Source organism: Vidua macroura, chromosome 7, assembly GCF_024509145.1.
Source record: "Vidua macroura isolate BioBank_ID:100142 chromosome 7, ASM2450914v1, whole genome shotgun sequence".
Lineage (NCBI taxonomy): Eukaryota > Metazoa > Chordata > Aves > Passeriformes > Viduidae > Vidua > Vidua macroura.
Genome location: NC_071577.1, coordinates 38918204 through 38938231, shown reverse-complemented (window position 1 = coordinate 38938231; position 20028 = coordinate 38918204). Strand labels below are relative to the sequence as shown.

Sequence of the window (20028 nt, the reverse complement as noted above, 5' to 3'; positions counted from 1 at the left end):
TGTGTGCCCAGCCAAAGTGCCCAGTGCTGACTTCAAAGGGAGCTAATGGGAGCTGGGAATGCTCATTGCCTTGGAATCAGAGCTCACATCCAGCACTGCGGCGTTATCGGTGCCGATAACGAAATACCAGGTGGATTGAAACACTCTGGGAATTGTCCCGCCGAGGGAAAGAGCTGCTCCTGCTCGAGGCAGGCTCACAGAGGGAACAAAACCACTTTGCTGAACCTCCAGCTCTGAACAGCAGCCTCTGTCCTAATTCATCTCACCAAAGCAGGGCTAATTCCTTAATTGCTCTCCTGGCAGCACTTCTGGGGCACTTTCAATCCCTCCTCAAGGTGCTGCCACCTTCTCAGAAGCCAAATGGTGAACAGGTCACCTTTAGCAGTACTTTGAACCCGTGCAGCCCCAAGGGCCACATCTTCAGCCTCCTCCTCGTCACCTCCTCCCCTCGCTCTGGGTCCTGTTTGGGAATGAGAGGTGAAGCAAGAGGATTTCATTGTTTCCTTTCAGCTTGTGAGGAACAAGAAATCACCCAGGAGCAGCTCTGGTGGGGCTGGGACAACACAATAATTAAATTAATCCCTCTCACCCTGCACCTCTGAGAGGTCACAGTTGTGATGTAAAACAGGAATTTCATCCTGCTTGCACAGAATATAAATTTTTCAGCGTGTGAAGCAGTGAGTTTTCTGTGGGAAGAGAAGGCAGGGAGAGCTCCACGGGCACCCTGCTCTCGTGGAATTTGATAGGTCTGTGTCAGATAAAGTGAACAGACTGAAGATCTAAAGATGCACAACTCCATTGCTCCAGGAGTTACTGGAGTCAAGGCTGTCGGTGCCTCAGCAGCTGCCCATAACCCCATGTGTCCTTTCAACCCTTCTGGTCCAGTTTTACACAGAATCATGGAATGGGTTGGGTTGGGTTGGGAGGGACCTTAAAGCCCGTGTTGTCCCACCCTCTGCAATGGGCAGGGACACCTCCCACAAAAACTGGGGTTTTCTTCCACCCCACGAGAGTGGGGACTGTACAAACGGGGTCCCTCCCAACCCAAACCATTCCACAATTCCATGTAAAGCCAGGTTAAAGGCAGAGCCAAAAGCAAACAAACACAGCCGTGGTTCAAAAAGAAGTGGGAAAAATGAAGGAGAGATGTGACAAGTTGAAATGTGGTTACAGAGAAACACAGCAGCCCAGTGCCTTGCTGGAAAGTATTCCAGTGGCCTCTGAGGACCATGGAAATGATGACTGGAAGTGGCTTTTGGGTAGGGATCCTGTGGGAATTTGAGTGCAAATCCAGAAGCTCAAGGCTCAGGAGATAACTGATATTTCCCTTGTCTTGTCCCTGTCCCAGGGTGTGATGCCTTGAGCAGGCTGCCCTGGAGCAGAGTGACAGAACAAAGCAGGGATTCATGAAAAGGATCTCCTCCATGGATCCACCTTGGGCAGCACCAGAGCCCAGCCAGGGCTGCAGCCAAGAGGAACCAAAATGGTCCCAAAATGCACGAGCGCTCCCGGGGGCTCTCACTGGGATCAGCTCTGCTCCATTTGCACCTTGCAGTTCATTGGCCACTTCCAGCTTGAGGTGATCAAGTCCCATCCTGCTTGTTTTTCTCTCTGCAGCCCACGCTGGTTGTGCTCCTGGGCCTGAGCTTTGGATCATTTGTCCTTGGTGCCCAGCTGGAGCAGGAATTGTTTTGTCTCCCTGCTCTGTGCAGAGAGCTCAGCAACACTTCATGTGAAGCTCAGAGCTGCACACCAAAGCAGCACAGAGCCTGGAAAATACAAAAGCTAAAAGACTCAGGGCATCAGGAGGTGGAGGTGACTTACTGGAGGGGTGGAGGTAGACGATGTCCTTGGCGGTGAAGTCGCGGCTCCGCGCGGCCGGAGCGCGGCCGGGCAGCAGCAGGAGCAGCAGGAGCAGCCCCGGCTGCCAGGCCATGGCCCGGCCAGGACCTGCTCATGCGGCGGCCGAGAATCCCCACCTGGGCAGAGGCACAGAATGCCAGAATTATCCAGGCTGGAAAACACCTCTGAGACCGTGGAGTCCAACCCCTTTGTCACCCAAACCGCGGCACTGAGGGCCACATCCAGGCTTTCCTTACAAACCTCCAGGGATTGTGACTCCACCACCTCCCTGGGCAGCCATTCCCATGGCCAACCCCTTCTTTCCTTGGGGATGAGCAGAGCAAACCCCAAACCCACAAGGACCTGGCCACCACCTCGTCCCCATGACCCAGCCCCAGAGCCTCCCACTCCTGTGGTTATTTTGGCATCAACAAACACCAAAATCGTAATTATCTGAGGCCTTTTTGCAGGTGAAACACTTAAATCCATGAGGATACGGCGTGGCTAAAAGGAATGGAAGATATGGAGCTAAAAGGAATGGATAATGGAGTTTAAATGACCCCGTTAATCTGGTTCTATGCTGCCTTTCAGGAGAAAAAGCAATGTTTTTTCTCTTTAAGTCCAAATTTCTCCAGATTTCCCTGTCAGTGTCAGCGGGTTGGTTCTGATTTGTAAAACCCCGTCCTCCACAGCACATTTTGGTCGCTGGAAAAGACCTGGACAAAGGATCTCACTGGATTTCCAGTGCAGTGGGAAGTTGGCTGGTCCCACAGGAGGTTGGTGCTTCTGCTGACACCTCACCTCCACCTCCCTCCTGACTCCTCCTCACTGGCTGGGCCACATCGCCACGATCCTACTGATTTTATCTTGGCATTTCCTCTTGGAAAAGCCTCCATCTCAGAGCTGCAAACAAAGTCACCACTGGATTTTCCTCATCCATGCTCCAAAGGGGTTTATTCCCCTTATTACACCATCAATAAATAATTTGGTGCATTTTCCCCAAGTCCCTGACTGATGGGAACTAATTAAAGCAGAACCAAATAACCACTGTGGTACCACTCCCGAGGCCATCCCAAATCCAGCAGCTTTCAGGAGCATCCCAATCCCTCTACCCAGGCTGTGGGGAGCCATCCAGGGGCAGACAAGGCTAAAAAAATCATTAAATACACAGCTCAGATTATTAGAAACCTTTAAAAATTATGGAAGCGCCTCAAAAATCAAACAGGACAGGAAAATCCTGAAAGGATGTGGCTGCTGAGCCCGGCTGGAGCCGATGGTTTCCTTTGGAATCCATCCAGAACACATGGAGTTGGGATGAGCTGTTCCATCCTGATCAACCAGAAGATCTGCAACACCCAGATAATTCCTCGGCAGCTCTGAATGTGTGGTGGTTATTATCTAATAAATATTTTTTTTGTTGATTTTTTTTTTTTTTCGGGAAAGCTATGACGGGTTTGGGGACGTCACCTCCAAATGTTTGTCCCACAGCAGAAATCCACCCAGGACCAGCAGCACAAAGGTTGTCGCTGTCCCTGCTGTTATCTGCAAACAGCTTTTTTATTAAAACACAGTGAAATCCATGAAAATAATAAGAGGAAAAAAGATAACGCACAGCCCGGTGCTTTGAACTTTGTTGCTTTAACCTTACGAAGAGGGAATTCTGGATTTACTCCATTGATCCCTCTCAGCCAGGGGAGAATGAAATCCTGATTAGAAGCAGACAGGAAATAAAACAAACCTCTCCCAACCACGTGGAAGATGAAAGAAATGGGGATCCCATGTGGGATCTGGAGGCAGAATTTGGAATTTGGGACTAATTTTTTTTTTTATCCCAAACAACACCAGGAAGGTTTCACAAGCCCCACTCTTCATTTTAAGACATCAGCAGTTTGCAGTGAGACCGCCGGGAGCAAAAAAATGAGGATTTGATCCTGAGCTACAGCACCAAAAAATGAAGATTCACATCCCAAAAAGAGGAGCTCATCACAGCTCAGCTCCAACTCCCATCAATAATGAACAAATTATCAACATAAAGGACAAACAGTCATGGAATCAAGGTTGGAAAAGACCTCCAATATCATCAAATCCAACCATTATGGCGATATTTGAAGTTAAAGCACAGCAAGGTTGAAATAACGGCAGGAATTCCTCCCAGAGAGACAAGAATTTGTTGGGTTTGCTCACCCGAAGCACAAAACTCTTTTGTTTTTGCAGAACTGATCAGAGCCTTCCAGTTGAGGACGTTGGTTTTCCCAGCGCCCCTTTTGTGGGACCAACTGCTCACCCAGCCCCACTCCAAATCCCGTGTGGCAGCACTCAGTCGTCAGTTTGGAAAAGTGGCTGGTGCCAGAAATCCTCCAGCTGCTCCCTAAAAACATCTGCATCCTTCCGCTGGTAATTGCAAAGGCCTTAATTGCCAGCTTCTAATGAGTGGCAAGAAACCGTGAACGAGCGGAGAGAATTCGCTCCCCCACCTCCATTTTCTGTTTGAAACCGGTTTAATTACAGGCAAATAATTACAATTTTAAAATCCTTTGGGCTAGAAAATTGTCCAGAGCAAGGCAAGCGGGGCCAAAATTTTAAATTGTGGAATTTAGGGAAGTCCTTATATAGCAAGCACCTGCCACCATTATTGTCACCATGAGTACATTCCACCTGCTCATTCCATGCACACAGGTAGGGCAAAACCAGGAATTTCGGCAAACATGGAAAGACCCAGTGCCAGAAACCTAAATATTTAATATTCCATGAATATTTTGAGTATGAGCACAGGGGTACACATAGTTCTGTCTTTCATGGGGGGCAAATATTCGGTGACATTTAAGGTAGTGATGATATTTCACAGAGAGTGGAGTGGCAAAAATTATTTTGCATTGAAGTAACATTAAATACTTGAGAATTCAATATCCAAAAATTATTTATGAAATATATTTCATATATTAATAAATATATTTCATATATAAATATATATTAAACATTCCATTAATTATATATTAATTCAGTGTTCAGCACACTCATTTTCTTTGGTGTTACACTCACACATAAAAATAAAATATAAGGAAGGAAATAGAAATATATCGATACAGATATGGATGCACTGTCTCCAGACATTTGACAAAAAATTTGCTTGGTTCCCAAAATCCTACAAAAATTCCAAATTTCTGCAAATTCTCTTTAGGAATCCTATAAGCCCTAAAGAAGCTTTACCAAGGGCATAAAGGGTTTTTTGTTCACCCCCAAGCCCCTTTTATCCAGGACTTTCAGCCAAAACAGCCAAACTTTGTACAAAACTTCTATTTTCAAGAATTATTGGTGGCCTACCAGCTGCTCCAGGGCTAACCCTCAGCTGGCAGAGCAGACACGAGGCACGGGCAGATATTTTTTTTTTTCCCCTCGGCTCCTCGCGCGGTGGAGCCGAGCGCTCATCCCAACCTAACGGAAGCTGGCGCGTCCCCGCCGGGAATCCGGCGGCGGGGGCACGGCCGCACCAGGCCCACGTTTGGGTTTGGATCGTTTGGATTTTGCAGTCAGTTTGCAGTCAGTTTCCAGCGGCGGGCAGAGGCGGGAAGGCCGTTCCCGTTCCCGTTCCCTCCGGCCTGCCCTTTGCCCCGCCACGGTGCAAATGAACCATCGGAGGCCCCGAGCAGCAGCCCGGTTGCCCACCCGTCAGGTCTCATTAGGGAGGGGACAACTCGGCCTCGTTGGCACCGGAGCTGGGGACAATGGAAGGTCCCAACCCTCCCTGGAGAGGAGGCCGGATATGGGAGCTCTGGATTTAGGGGAGAAGTGTTGATGGAGGGGACAGTTATTTTTAAGGATGGCTTTGTCCCTTTTGTCCTCCTCAGGCTCAGCTGGCTGACCATAACCAAACCCACGAGCTGGGCCCAGCTGCAAGTTGGCAGTAAAAACACCGTTCCAGGAAGGAAAAAAAAAAAAAGGGGGGGAAAAAGGGAGTCAGACACCAAATCTTCTCATACAAACACTCAGCCAAAGCCAGGCAGGAAGGAATTCCTGATTCATGGGTGTTCTCCTCACGCAAGTACGGCACAGGCTGTGGCATTCAGGGCCCTCCACCTTGCTCCCAGGGGAGACGGAGCATTTCCCTGCTCTCCCTGGATTTCCAGAGCCGTGGGAAGTTGCCTGGTTGGTGGGAGGCTGATGATTCTCCCTCACGGGAGGTTGATGATTCTGCTGACGCCTCATCTCATCCTTCCTCCTCCAGCTCCTCCTCGCTGTCTGGGCCACGCCTCCAAGCTCCTACAAGGTTCCAGCTAACTTCATCCTGACATTCCCTCTTATCCTTCCCCTTGGAAGGGCCTCCCATCTCAGAGCTCCCTAAATCAACTCTTCCTCGAGTGAAACAAGCCAGCAAAAGTTCCCTCTCAGCGGGCAGAAGACTTTCTGAGGCCTAAAGCAGCAACCACAGCATGGCCAGGCAACGCCATCTGTGAGAAACCGCCGAGGCCTCAGCACGAGGCTGGGCAGGGTCAGCTGGGCCATCCTTCCTCTGCCTTAGGGTGATTATTCCTCAGTGGGAAACAAAGCCATGGGAACTCCGAGCGGCCTGGCGAGGCCGGAGGAGCTGTTCCTGGAGGCAGAGTCTTCCCTCCAGGAATTCCCTCATGCACATCCCCAGTGTGACTTGCCCAAATAACTCCGCGGATTTTCCTCCTGCCTTTCTTCCAGGTCGCGCAAAGCTACAGGCTGGACTTCCCATGACTGAATTTACAATACTGGGGTTAGTTTTCATCTCCCTCCAGCTTCTGAATCCAAGCACTGTCCAAAGACAAATCGGAATGGCGATGGAACGTTTTCCATCTGGCAGCCGTGCCGGATCCCAGACAACAATCCCAAGGACTATTTGCAACTTCTCCAGCTCTAATTGCCTTTTCCCCCCTTCTCCTTTATCCTGCTCAGCCTTTTTGTGTCTATTCTATTTATTTCTTTTTGTTCCCACCACACACGTCAAAAGATTATGAAAAAGACCTGGAATTTTTATGAATTGCCTCCAAATCCAGCTTTTTTTCCGTGTGCCATTTAGGGGATTTTCTTGGCAGTTTCACCCCAGGAATGGTTAAATGTGCATCCCCCTCCCCATAAAATGGATGTAGTAAAGCTCTTGTATCCAAGGAACCTCTCGGAGCTCTTGCAGAGGGGTTCGCTGCCTCTCCTCAATTACAGTGAGCAAGAGTAATTAAACAATCAAACACAATTAGTGCACTAATTACTCCCAGGAACGTGGCCCATCTAATCGCCTTGCTGCTAATTACAAAGCCCGGAGTTCATTGAGCTAAAAGCTCTGGACCTGGGGAAGTGAAGGGGGGGACAATATGTTCCCTCTCACGCCGCCTTCCCTCGGATGCAATTTAATCTTGCACAGGATGCAATTCCAAGGTTATTTTACAGCCAGCACTTGGCTTCTATTTTCAACTCATATTTTCAGTCCCACCAGCGAAACTTTTCTTAGGTCCTTCCGTCTTTTAACGGTTTGGGGTAAAATTTCCCTTCTGTTCATCCTCAGGATAGTTAGGCTTCAGAAAAACACAGGGATGGAATAAATACATTTGACTAGAATATCTAAGACACTCTATATTTGGCATTAAGGACAGGGGAAAAAAAGTGAACTTAAAATTCAGCCACCCCTTGATATAAGAAAATATAATTTCTGCAAATTAATTGTCAAGCTGAGCGGGTGAAATATTCCAAGTGAGACATAATTCATTCCCTTTTTACTCCATGAGTGTGGTGCAGGGACACCACTTTTCCTTCCTTTAAATTACACGGAATATTCAACCCGGTGACCATGAACGTCTCTGAATCATCAGGAAAATGGACACGGATGATCCAACAAATCATTTCAAGACCTATCCCCGGGTTTTTGCACAGCCTGCAATAGAGGCAACAAGGGCAGAAAGTCTGGGGGGATGTGGGAGATCAGGATTTTGCTCAGTCTGGGAATTTTGGAAGCCCCTCGGCGCACGGGCTGACCTCAGTGCACGGAGAGCCTCCAGACAGCCCGGCTCCACACAGACAGGATAAGGAAACCATGCGTGAGCACAGAAATCCTGGGATTTTCCTGCTAATAAGAAGCAAAAACTCCCAGTTGCCGAGTTCCAGTGGCCAAGGGGAGGAGAGCAGCTAAATTATTCCCTAAATAAATATTTGAGTTCACTGGGGCAGCTGAAAGGGCTCCTCTTCCCAAGGCAGGGATGAGATTTCTGTGGATCACACGTTGCCTTCCTCCTCCTCGGGAAACTCTCGTGGCAAAAGGAGGAAAGGGAACACCCAGGGACGGAATTTCAGGACAGGGAGGCTGTGACTGCTGGTCCAGGGTTGGTGACAGCACTGGAAAGGGGCAGGGTGGTGATGTTGTCATGGGGAAAAAGAAAATGAAGTCCCAAGGAACAGAGTTTGTGTATGGAATTAAATTTTGTTCCATGTGGAAACAGCATCCTGGGCCATCTTTCCTACTTAAACCAAGCAAGAGCATCCCAGTTACTGGGAAAAAGGGAAAGAATAGTGGAGCATGAGCAAAAAAAAAATGCAGCCAAAACCATGCCAAAGAAACAAGGGAAATTAAAAAAAAAAAACAACCCAGGAGAAGAACGTATTCCGTGTTTATGACAAGAGCTGGAAAATTATCTAAGCTGCAACCAAGACATGAAACCTGTCAAAAAACCACTTTTCTAGTCCATGATCCAGCTTGTAGCATTTTACACAGAATGGGATGAGGTTTTAAGGTGAAATTCTTATTAAGTCAAGAAAATTGTGACAACCTTGGGAGCAGGAGGATCCTCAGTATTTTTAAAGGATCAAAGGAACAGCCGCTGAGCCCAAGGTCAACCTGGGTAAACTCCTGGAGCATCTCATTTGTGCTACAGCAACAAATATTTCAAGCAGTAAAAAAATGACAAGGGCGGGTCGTTGGGATGATGGGGAAAATAGGTCCCCAAACAATCCCATCGTTTTCCAGCGGGCAGGATTCTGGCTCTGGCTGTGAGACTGTCACGGGCAATAATTGGGGGGAGACCAAAGCAGAGCACCAAAGCTCCGAACCCTCCTGATTACAAAAATGAGTTCTACCCAATTAACCAAGCGTGCTCGGGCCAAATTAAACCCCAGCCTAGTGACATCTCCAGCTCTAATTGGTGAAAAGGGCACCTCCGAAAGATATTTTTCTCCCCCCCGTTTCCCTGCAATTCTGCATTCAGTATCTTTGCGCCAGAAGTATTTGATAAGAAACGCTTTGATTAGAGGCTGACGGGGACATGAAAGAGGGAGTTTGTCCCTCCTGCGCCAAACTGTGCTTTAATAAAGCCAGACATCAATCTGCACCATTGTGTCCCCGCTCTCCTGATGCCTCTCCGGCGGGATTTGTGACAGTTCCTCTGGGACATCACCTCGCACATTTGCCATGCTAGATTAGGCACCGAGCCGCAACCCGCGCGGCGTCCGCCCGGAGCGAGCTTTGTGCAGCGCCGCGGCTCAGCCCCGCCAACGTCACCTCCAGCAAATGAGGTTTTATTGTTATGAACCCAGCCAAAATTTCAGCCTTTTCCCCTCTGAGGGGTGCTTTGACCCATCGCTGATTGCACCGTTATTATTCCTTTCCTCTCCTCAATGACGAGATATCAATGAATCCCGGTTTTCCCAATTCCCGCTGTAATGCCGTGGTTTTCCCCCAAATAATTTAACATATGCATGTAGCAGTTAACAAACACCATGTGTCATTTTTCCAGCCCTGGACACGCAGGGACGAGGCCATGGAAGGGCTCCCTTCCCCTGGCAGTTCACCCAGAGTTCATCCCATTTTTTATTTCCCGACCCGCACGCGAATTCCCTTCGGCACAAGGCACCAAAAATCCAGGGGAGCCACAAAAGGAGAGGGCGCTTAGGAGGACAACACCTCTGCTCTCCACATTTCCAGAGAGAACATCTCAAACCAGGCTGGAGAAGATGCCGCAGCAACCCTCGGGGAAATAACTGGGAATTGGGAATGGCTTGGCCATTCCCAGCTGTACAATTCCAACAGCTCCGTAAAATCTAATGGCCAAGGACCCGAGCCTCGTACAAGGATCCTTTAGATAAGTACCTCGTTCTCATTTTTATCTTGATAAAGTAGCTCGTGTGTGTGTGAACCCAAATAAATAAGAGTTTCTTGTTTATTTTATAATTTCTGCTGCCACCCTTTGCTCCATAAGGACTGTAACAGATTTTGTCGTAAATCTCCTTGCAGAAATTGCCAAAATTAGTTATATTTAAAAGGCAAAATTCATCTGATTTTGTAATTTCTATCCTGTGACACCAAATTTCAGATATTTTCCTGCAAAAGCTTTACTCAAAGTTATCCCATTCCAGTTTTAATGCGTTTTTTATTTGGTATAAATTAGAAAATCTACAGATCATTAAATAATATGCAATAAGCCCAAATGAGAACTGACTAATTAATGTACTTTCAGCTGTCTGGTTAATCCACGGAGCGAACAAATCCTTAATTCATGACAATTTTCATTAGTTTTTCCAGAAAAAACAAAACCCAGCAGAACCCAAAAAAAACCTCTCTGCTCCTTAAGAATTTCCAGTGTTATCTGAATTCGAAGGCCAATTAATTACCACTTTTCCTCCCAGAAAAAGCCATTTAATTCCTTTATTTTTCCAACTTGATGATGAAAAAAAGTGCTAATTAAGAGAAAACTCATCCCCAGCACGATGGGAAGCTGTAAAACTCCATCCCCATTCTAGGCACCGCTCCCAGGATGGTTTCAAACTTCCAACACCACCATGAGGGGCCTCCGTGGATATTCCCGAGATGGAAATTTTTGATTTCTCCCTGTTTTTTTATCACATAAATGTCCTGGAAAGCTGAGCAGTGTAGGTGCCTTCCCACAGGGAATCCTTTATCCTTGTGCAGGAAGTCACTCCTTTTTATGTCATTACAATTTACAGATGGACAAAATGCTCTGAAATAACTGAATTCATTTTAATTTTAATCCATTTTTTTTAAGCTGAAATGAGCAATTTTGCTGTTCCAAGTTCAGTTTGGAGGAAAGCATTTATAAAGTGCATTAACTGCAGAAAACTCCAGGAGTAAAGCAGGGGTATTTCACTCCCCCAGCACCCATTTCCTTAGAAATTTAATTTCTCATTGAATCTTTACACAAGTTCTTTACTCTCCCTGGATTTCCCTTGTAGACAAACACTGTCAATCAATTTTAATGTGTATTTATCACACAATGAAAACTATGGGCACAACACAATATTATAATGAAAAATCCTGTTATGTTCCACAGCTAAACAGGCAAATATTCCTGTGATCCATAATTGTCTACAGGTCAGAAAGCTGAGGCATAAATTTATTTTTAGTAAGAGTAAATAAATCATTTAATATTTATTAAATAAATAAAATAAACCAAGCTACTCAACAGTTGTGCTAGCAGAAAACCAGGCTCACATCCTCATGGATTTCACCTCAAAACAGACCTTAAAATTTTTAAGCAATGTCAGAAAAGGATTATTTTGTTGTTGTTTTTTTCAGTTCTTTTGGTGGTTTTTAGGGGTTATTTATTTTTTTTCATCCAATTGTTCCTTCAACCCACCAGAAATAATTCCCTGGAGCTCATGGAATATTTGCTGTGTTTATTCAGGGTTAACTGCAAATAACAACAGTGCCTAAAGATAGAAAAAGTGATTTTTCCTGAAATTACAGTACCTGGATAGTGGAATTTTTTCCAAAATAACAACATTTTATTCACAATAAGCAGAATATTTCTGTTTTGTGGCAGAAATAATGCTGGTATGAATAAAGCTTCCTAAAAATGGGTTTAGATTAAAAGGGGTGGGGAAAATAACTGAGGATCTTCCTGGAATGCTCATGAGATAAATCCTGAGGGTCATGGGGCCAACACCCAGTGCCCATGAGAATGGAAAACCCTGGTTTGGGTAATAGAAAAATAAAAACAAAATGGAAATAAACATAAAAATCAGGGGAGTGAAGGACAATAAACACACCCAGGAGCCAGGACAAAGGGCTGGACACTGCCCGAGACCAGCAGGGAAAGGGAGCAGGAGCTGAGGTGGGAAGGGAGTGGGATGTGCAGGGTGGAGACAAACACAAGTGCTTGGAAGAATTTTGATGGAATCCCAGACTGGTTTGGGTGGGAAGGACCTTAAAGGTGATCCCATTCTGATGCCTCACGTTTGGCTTTTCTATTTTCCAGGCTCTGTGCTGCTTTGGTGTGCAGCTCTGAGCTTCACATGAAGTGTTGCTGAGCTCTCTGCACAGAGCAGGGAGACAAAACAATTCCTGCTCCAGCTGGGCACCAAGGACAAATGATCCAAAGCTCAGGCCCAGGAGCACAAACAGCGTGGGCTGCAGAGAGAAAAACAAGCAGGATGGGACTTGATCACCTCAAGCTGGAAGTGGCCAATGAACTGCAAGGTGCAAATGGAGCAGAGCTGATCCCAGTGAGAGCCCCCGGGAGCGCTCGTGCATTTTGGGACCATTTTGGTTCCTCTTGGCTGCAGCCCTGGCTGGGCTCTGGTGCTGCCCCAGGTGGATCCATGGAGGAGATCCTTTTCATGAATCCCTGCTTTGTTCTGTCACTCTCCTCTGGGGCAGCCTGCTCAAGGCTCGTTCCAAGCTCCATCCAACCTGGCCTTGGGCACCTCCAGGGATCCAGGGCAGCCACAGCTGCTCTGGGAATTCCAGCCCAGCCAGGAATTCTCAATTCCCAATCTCCCACCCATCCCTGCCCTCTGGCAGTGGGAGCCATTCCCTGTGTCCTGTCCCTCCATCCCTCATCCAAATTCCCTCTCCTGTTCTCCTGGAGCCCCTTTAGGCCCTGGAAACACCACATCCCTTTCTACCTCACCCCACAAGCAAATGAGGAAAACAGGAGCTTTTTGTGGCACATCAATTAAAACTGAGCCCCTCCTTGGTGTTAATTAAACTTTAAACCTCTCCTAGATCTGAATGCCTCATCCCCTTGGCATTACCAAGTCCACTTTCCCAAGGTTTTTTTGGAATATGACCAGGAATTCAGGAGTCTGCCAGCTCAGAGATGTTATCTCACACGAAGAATCCCTCAAAATCGTGCTCCAACTCATCTGCCTCAAACACTCACCTCCAGAACATGCTAAAAGCACAAAAGCCTTTCAAAATGTGCCCCCGTGATTTCACCAGGGCTTCATTTTCCCTCATGAATCACCTGGAATTCCACAGGCCACGATCCAGAACTTTCCCTGTGCCTCCGCTGACGTGTTCCCCTGTGATTGATTGGTTTTCATTAGATCTGATCTCCGCTCTCATCCTACCCCGAATTCGTGGAGGAATCCGTGTCTGACCAGGGAAACGTTGAAAATATACAGATTTTTCAGCTGCTGGTTTCTCACAAATTGACCTTTTCTGCCAATTATTTCCATGCTGACAGTCACAAATACTGCTGTAAATAATGACCCTCCCAGGGCACCTCTTCCTGCTTTTCCTTGGGAGAAAAAAGGCTTCCAATAAAGTCATTCCACAACACTTCCATGCTTTACCACAACAAACACAAAGGAATATTTAAGACAAAATAAACCCATTTAAATTTGAAATATTTGAACCAAAGCTTTGTATGGTTTTGTTTTCCAACTCAAGCAATACACTGGCATCATTCTATTTTGCTATATTTCTTTTTAAGCTCCCTAATCATTGAGAAACCACCTCCAGAAGGGTGAAGGAATCTTGGGAATGCCAAAGGATTTCCCCTGGATCAGCACAGCCTGTGCAAGACAGAGCAGAGAGCACAACCTGGCCAGTCCACAACATTACAGAAAAGAAAAGAAAACTTAAATTAAAACAGCCTAGATTAAAGCATGATGAAAATTTGCTCCCTAAAGCCAAGAGACTAACTAGAAAATGGGCTGGAAATTCAAAAATCCCACTGGTCCAGAGGCTACATGGAAACAGGTGTGATAAAAGGAATTCCAAATTATTTTTTGTGCCACTATTTTTATTAATTTTTTTTTTAATATGTCACTGAGGCCTCACAAAAAAAAAAAAATCAGGTCAGGAATCCTCTAGGGAATGATGGCCTTTTCAAGGATATTATAGATAAAAATATAGATTACTTGCTAATACAATACCAGTTTTTGGCACTGAAACACTGCTTTAATTCCCATGACGTCTAATTATGTAAACATCTCAAAGTAATAAGGGAAGACAGATATTTAGAAAAGGAAATTTTCTTCTTTCTGTGAGCACCAAGCACTTCCAGCCAGCTCAAGAGTGAGGTCAGCTCTGGTCATAGTAGGAAATGAAGGCCTGCAGTGTGTCAGAGCTGGTTGCAATGATTATATATGAAAATATTATAATTTATTGTTTTATCTAATTGCATATTATTATAATTATCCTATATTTTAACATCATAATTCGCATTATAATATAAAATCCAAGGAATCATGGAATGTTTGGGTTGGAAGGGACTTAAAATTCATCCAGTTCCATCCCCTGCCATGGCAGGGACACCTCCCACTGTCCCAGGCTGCTCCGAGCCCTGTCCAACCTGGCCTTGGGCACTGCCAGGGATCCAGGGACAGCCACAACTTTTGGCTTTAAACTGAGAGACAGCAGGATTAGATGGGATATTGGGAAGAAATCCTCCCCTGTGAGGGTGGTGAGGCCCAGTGGAAGTCAAGAAGATTTGCTAATATATTTCAAAATAAATGACTCCAAAACCAGGTGGAGACCTGAAGTTCCCAGGAGCAGACACTTCAGCTGCTCTGTTTTCCTTGAAATCAGCAGGAAAGCTCCCACTGGCCTCAAATCCCAGCTCCAGAGGGACACTGAGGCCCTGAGTGGGGGTGATGCCTGTGAAGGCTGACCTGGAGCAGAGGCTGGGCAGAGTGACAGAACAAAGCAGGGATTCATTCCAAGGATCTCCTCCATGGATCCACCTTGGGCAGCACCAGAGCCCAGCCAGGGCTGCAGCCAAGAGGAACCAAAATGGTCCCAAAATGCACGAGCGCTCCCGGGGGCTCTCACTGGGATCAGCTCTGCTCCATTTGCACCTTGCAGTTCCTTGGCCACTTCCAGCTTGAGGTGATCAAGTCCCATCCTGCTTGTTTTTCTCTCTGCAGCCCACGCTGTTTGTGCTCCTGGGCCTGAGCTTTGGATCATTTGTCCTTGGTGCCCAGCTGGAGAAGGAATTGTTTTGTCTCCCTGCTCTGTGCAGAGAGCTCAGCAACACTTGATGTGAAGCTCAGAGCTGCACACCAAAGCAGCACAGAGCCTGGAAAATTAAATAAAAGCCAAAACCTGAGAATTCAGGGAGAAGAGCATCCTCCTGCAAAGGCTGACTGGGAGCAGCTCCCACAGGACCCAGATCCTGCAGAAATCTTGGAATCCACCCAAAAACCTGACTGCCCCCTACCCCCAGTGCAGCTCTAGACACAAACTCATCACTGAGGCCACAGCTCTGAGCATCACAATTCCTAAATGAATTAATTTGGGCTCCCAAGCACTGGAGCCCAAGCAGGGCAGTCCCAACTCCTCCTTTACCATCCAGGTCCCTCATCTTCTCCATAAAAACCTTTCATAAATCAAAAAGTGATTTTAAAATCTACCTTTGTGTAGAGGACAGGGAACCAAAGAGCTCCAGAGCAGCAGGACGAGGTGAGCAGGACCAAACCAGGGGCCAGGATCTCCTTGAGCTCCTTTAAAGTCACCCAGCAGTGGGAGGAGCACCAGGAATTAATTAGGGAACAATTTCCCACCTCTGCTCAGGTGTGTGCTCTTTGTTTACCAGAATCACCTGACGTGGAGCATTCCTCCAGGTCAAAATGTCAGAGAAATAAATTAAGATAAAATAACAAAGAGAAGTTTGAACACACTTTGGTTTTTTGTTTATAATCCAGGCCTTCTCTGCAACAGAATTAACAGATAAGCAGGAAAAGTCTCATCCCTCCACAGGGAATTTGTTTCTTCCACACCTTAAATCCTAAAATTTTGCCCAGCCTGGCTGTGAAAATTGTCTGCTTCAGAATAGGAAATAATCAATGTTTTAAGTCTTTCCATTAGAGTTTTTCAGTAAATAATAATTTAAAAATACCAAAAGGAAAATAAAAATAAAGTAAAATTCCAAGGCCAGGTTGGACAGGGCTTGGAGCAACCTGGGATAGTGGAAGGTGCCAGTGGCAGGGGGTGGAATGGGATGAGCTCTAAGATCCCTTCCTAAATTTATGGAAGGCAGCCATAAACATGAAAAAAAATATGAAAATATTCATTCATTCACCCCTCATGGCTCCAATTCTCTGCTACATGAGCAGATCCCAGCCCAGGTGGAGGCACCACTCTGGGAGATCAGGTGGATTTTCAGCCCCAACAGCCACAGAAGAGACAGAGCAAAACCCAGAACTTCCCCCCCTGGGCTTGCTCATCCTCTGGACTCCTGATCACAGCTCAGAAAAATTCATTTTTCACCTCGAAGCGGAAGAGAAGAAATGAAAAATGTGCTGTACAACCTTCTCCTGTTAGGACAGACTTGCAGATACCTCACATTTTTCATTTATTATCAGGGGCTGGTTCGTGGAGCTCCAAGCCACGCTCTGTGCCAGAGATATGAGCTCATGGAGCTGAAGTTCTGACTCCCTGCCAGATCGAGCTGTGATATTAAAAGAAGCCAAAAATGAGCTTCCCGTGCAAAACTGGGAACAAAAGAGCATTTTTCCAGTGCTACCCTGAGGGTTCACAGGAATCTCAATGTCCAGCTCCAGGCACAGCTCCCGTCTCATCAGCCCCTGAGCTCCGGCACGCGCGGAGCGGGATCCCGGCGTGGGCTCCTTTGGGGTGTGGCTGTGGTTGAATCAGGGCACAGACACAGGGAGGTCCTGGCAGAAGCTCCCAGCCCCAGCCATTCCCAAGGAGCTGCTCGTTTCCCAAAGCTGGAGCACACGGAATGGGGTGGGAGATGCAGCCCCCAGCCACAGCTGGAGGCACAACGGGATGGTTTGGGTGGGAAGGGACCTGGGGATCATCCAGCTCCAACCTGGACACCTTCCACCATCCCAGGCTGCCCCAGCCTGGCCTTGGGCACTGCCAGGGATCCAGGGGCAGCCACAGCTGCTCTGGGAATTCCAGCCCAGCCAGGAATTCCCAATCTCCCAGCCATCCCTGCCCTCTGGCAGTGGGAGCCATTCCCTGGCTCCTGTCCCTCCATCCCTTGTCCCCAGTCCCTCTCCAGCTCTCCTGGAGCCCCTTCAGGCCCTGCAAGGGGCTCTGAGCTCTGCCTGGAGCCTTCCCTTCTCCAGGGGAACATTCCCAGGGCTCTGAGCTCTGCCTGGAGCCTTCCCTTCTCCAGGGGAACATTCCCAGGGCTCTGAGCTCTGCCTGGAGCCTTCCCTTCTCCAGGGGAACATTCCCAGGGCTCTGAGCTCTGCCTGGAGCCTTCTCCTCTCCAGGTGAGCACCCCCAGCTCTCCCAGGCTGGCTCCAGAGGGGCTCCAGCCCTGCAGCAGCTCCGTGGCCTCCTCTGGATCTGCCCCAGCACCTTCTGGTGTTGGACCCAGCTCTGCAGGTGGGGTCCCACCTGAGGGAGAATCCAAATTCTCACCCCAGGATTTGCCACAGAAGGTTCCACCCACGAAGGGCTGGACTCAGGAGATTTCCCTCTCACCAACAGCAGCCAAAGACCTGCTGATGGTGATGTTTGCTTTAAGCAACCTCAGTGCTCAATTTTACACATCAGAGACCCAAAACCAACTCAGGAAGTGCTGTATTATCCAGTCGGGTGAGCTGCAGGAATTTTGCATTTGAGAAGAACAGGCAGATACTGAATTCTTACCCGAAACACTTCAAAATAACATGAAAAATCCAACAAACAGAGCTCAGACAGGCCCAAGAGTGCTCGCCCAGCCCTCCCAGATCCTGCTGACAGCTGCTGGAAGCACATGGAATCTTTTCAGGACAGATCACCTTGAAAATAATCCTCCCTCCAGAAAGCTTCTGATACCCAACAGCATAAACTGTGCTCAGAGAAACACGGGAAGGACTGTGAGGAAAAATGTCCCTGGCAAAGCAATGGTAATATGAGTTATGGAATGGTTTGGATTGGGAAGAATTCTCTAAATCCAGCCCTCCTCCGTGGTTGTTGATCAGAAAGAAAAACTGAATATAAACACTGGCATCAATGAACGTAATTATCAGGAATTCTAACCAAACGAAACTAAACTCAGTGGTTTGGAATTTCCTGAAGATGCAGAATGCCAGGCAGGTGTGGGATCAGCCTCGGGAGCGAGGCCTTCACTCTCAAATCCATCAAACTGTCCTTGGGACCACAGGCACCAGTGTGAACTTGGATGTGCAGTGCACACCTTTCAGTTTTTCCATCACCTGAGAGTTTAGGAAACACCAGAGTCTTCCCTGCCTCCAAGGAAAGCCACATTTTACTGCAGGTCACCACATTTTTTAGAAGGAAATTGCAGATAAGGTGTGTGCTAAAGCCATCCCCACAACTTGCCCTGTTGGGTAATAAAAGTTCAGTTCCTCTCCTCGACTCCGAGCCAAGAATCCATGGGGGAAGATTTTCCAGAGTCCACAAAACTCTGTGAAAATCCCACACTTTAAATAAAGATGTACCAACCTATTTGTCCCAAGATATTTTTCCATTCACAGAAAAACGTGGCTGCAAGACTTAAAAACCCCTTCCCACAGAGGTTTCAGGTGTTTCATCTTCCCATAGAACATCCCGTGGATTGATCCTGGATACGAGGATAAATACCCTTGGATTGAGACTGGAATTGGAATTATCCCAGCAACAAGTGTGCTGATAATGTTGCTTCTACTTTTGGGACCTCAACATAATTCTCACGTGGCATCACACGGTTCCCTTCATGGTTTTGGCAGCCAAGCCAGGAAAATCCCTTCCCAAAACCCCCTCCCAGCCAAGGAATCCAAATGAAAATGGGAAAAAGAAGTGACAGACGCCCAGAGCTCCACACCTTGCACGGGGACAATTTGGTGCAGGGTCCAAAGCACCCAACCTGTCCTAATCACCTTGAGCTCATTAATTTACAAAGCTTTGGCCCAACTCTCGGGGCTGGCAGATGATCAAGCTCTTAGTGGATGTGATTCAAACTAATCCACTAAAAGGCATTTAATTCCAGCGAGGAAACCAGGACTTTTCAATTATTAGAAGTGCTAAAAAGTTTTACTGCCAGCAGACTTTCAAGGTGAGGGGAGCAACAAGGCCCAGCTCAAATCCCACCCCATGGTTCCCCCAGTCCCCTTTCACTGCAGACGGGGGAGAAAGCAGCTGGACCCAGCCTGTGGTGTTGCTTATTTCCCCCTTTTTCATCCCTCAGATCCCATTTTCAGGATGGTTTCCTAGGGAAGAGAGGATTTTGTCAAATTACACAACCTCCCATTGGATCCGTCAGGGCATTTGGCCAGGCTGGAGAGGAAGGGGAGGTTGGGGAGTTAATGAATATTTCATGATGGGAATATTCCTCAGCCAAAGAAACCCTGCACTCCCATCAGTACCTCACTAGACACCAAAAAACCCAAAAATCCCAACATCCAACAGAGAAAGAAAGAGAGAAAAATTTCAAGTGTCCCAACCGTGGGAAAAAAAATGGAATTATAAACCAGGATAAGACCCAGAGTTGTAAAAATCAACTTCCACAGGCATTGGGCACAGACATTGGAGCTGGGAATGTTGCTGTTAAACTGCTCAAGATTTTTATTTTGCCAGTTCCAAGAAGCCAAGGCCTTGTTTTCTGAACACCAAATCAAACAACACCAAATGTCATTTCCAGATAAAATATTTTAGTGGATATAAAACTCAAAGCAGGTAAATATTCATTCATTTAACAACACTCTTGGTTGCCTCAATTAAAATTTTGCTCCATAAAGCAATCCCACAAAAAAAAAAAAAAAAACAAAAAAAAAAAAAAAAAAACACTCCTGAGGAAAAAAAACATTGAAAAAAGCACCTCTTTCCCTTTTCCCACTTGAATATTAGATCTAAACCCAAGGTAGAAGCTGTTTTAAATCTCTGTTATCTGGGAAAAATAAGAAGATGGTGATATGAATTTTTAAAACATTGTTAAATGCCCCAAAGATGCTTTGTACCCTATTAAATGTTTGAGCAGTGCATGGCTTGGTAGATACAAGCTGAAAACAACTTAATAGCAGTGCAACTTCCATCCTTAA

The 20028-nt window shown here is 46.8% G+C and overlaps 1 protein-coding gene across 1 annotated transcript in view; it reads right to left on the bottom strand.

Annotated features, from left to right (window-relative positions):
* The window catches only part of LOC128809689 (ly6/PLAUR domain-containing protein 6-like), a 28401-nt gene that overhangs the window by 4556 nt on the left and 3817 nt on the right, over window positions 1-20028 (bottom strand). The window contains exon 2 of the mRNA XM_053981854.1: window positions 1825-1979. Within this exon, the coding sequence (XP_053837829.1) occupies window positions 1825-1936 (112 nt within the window). The 5' untranslated portion in view covers window positions 1937-1979. The remainder of the gene's footprint in view (window positions 1-1824; window positions 1980-20028) is intronic.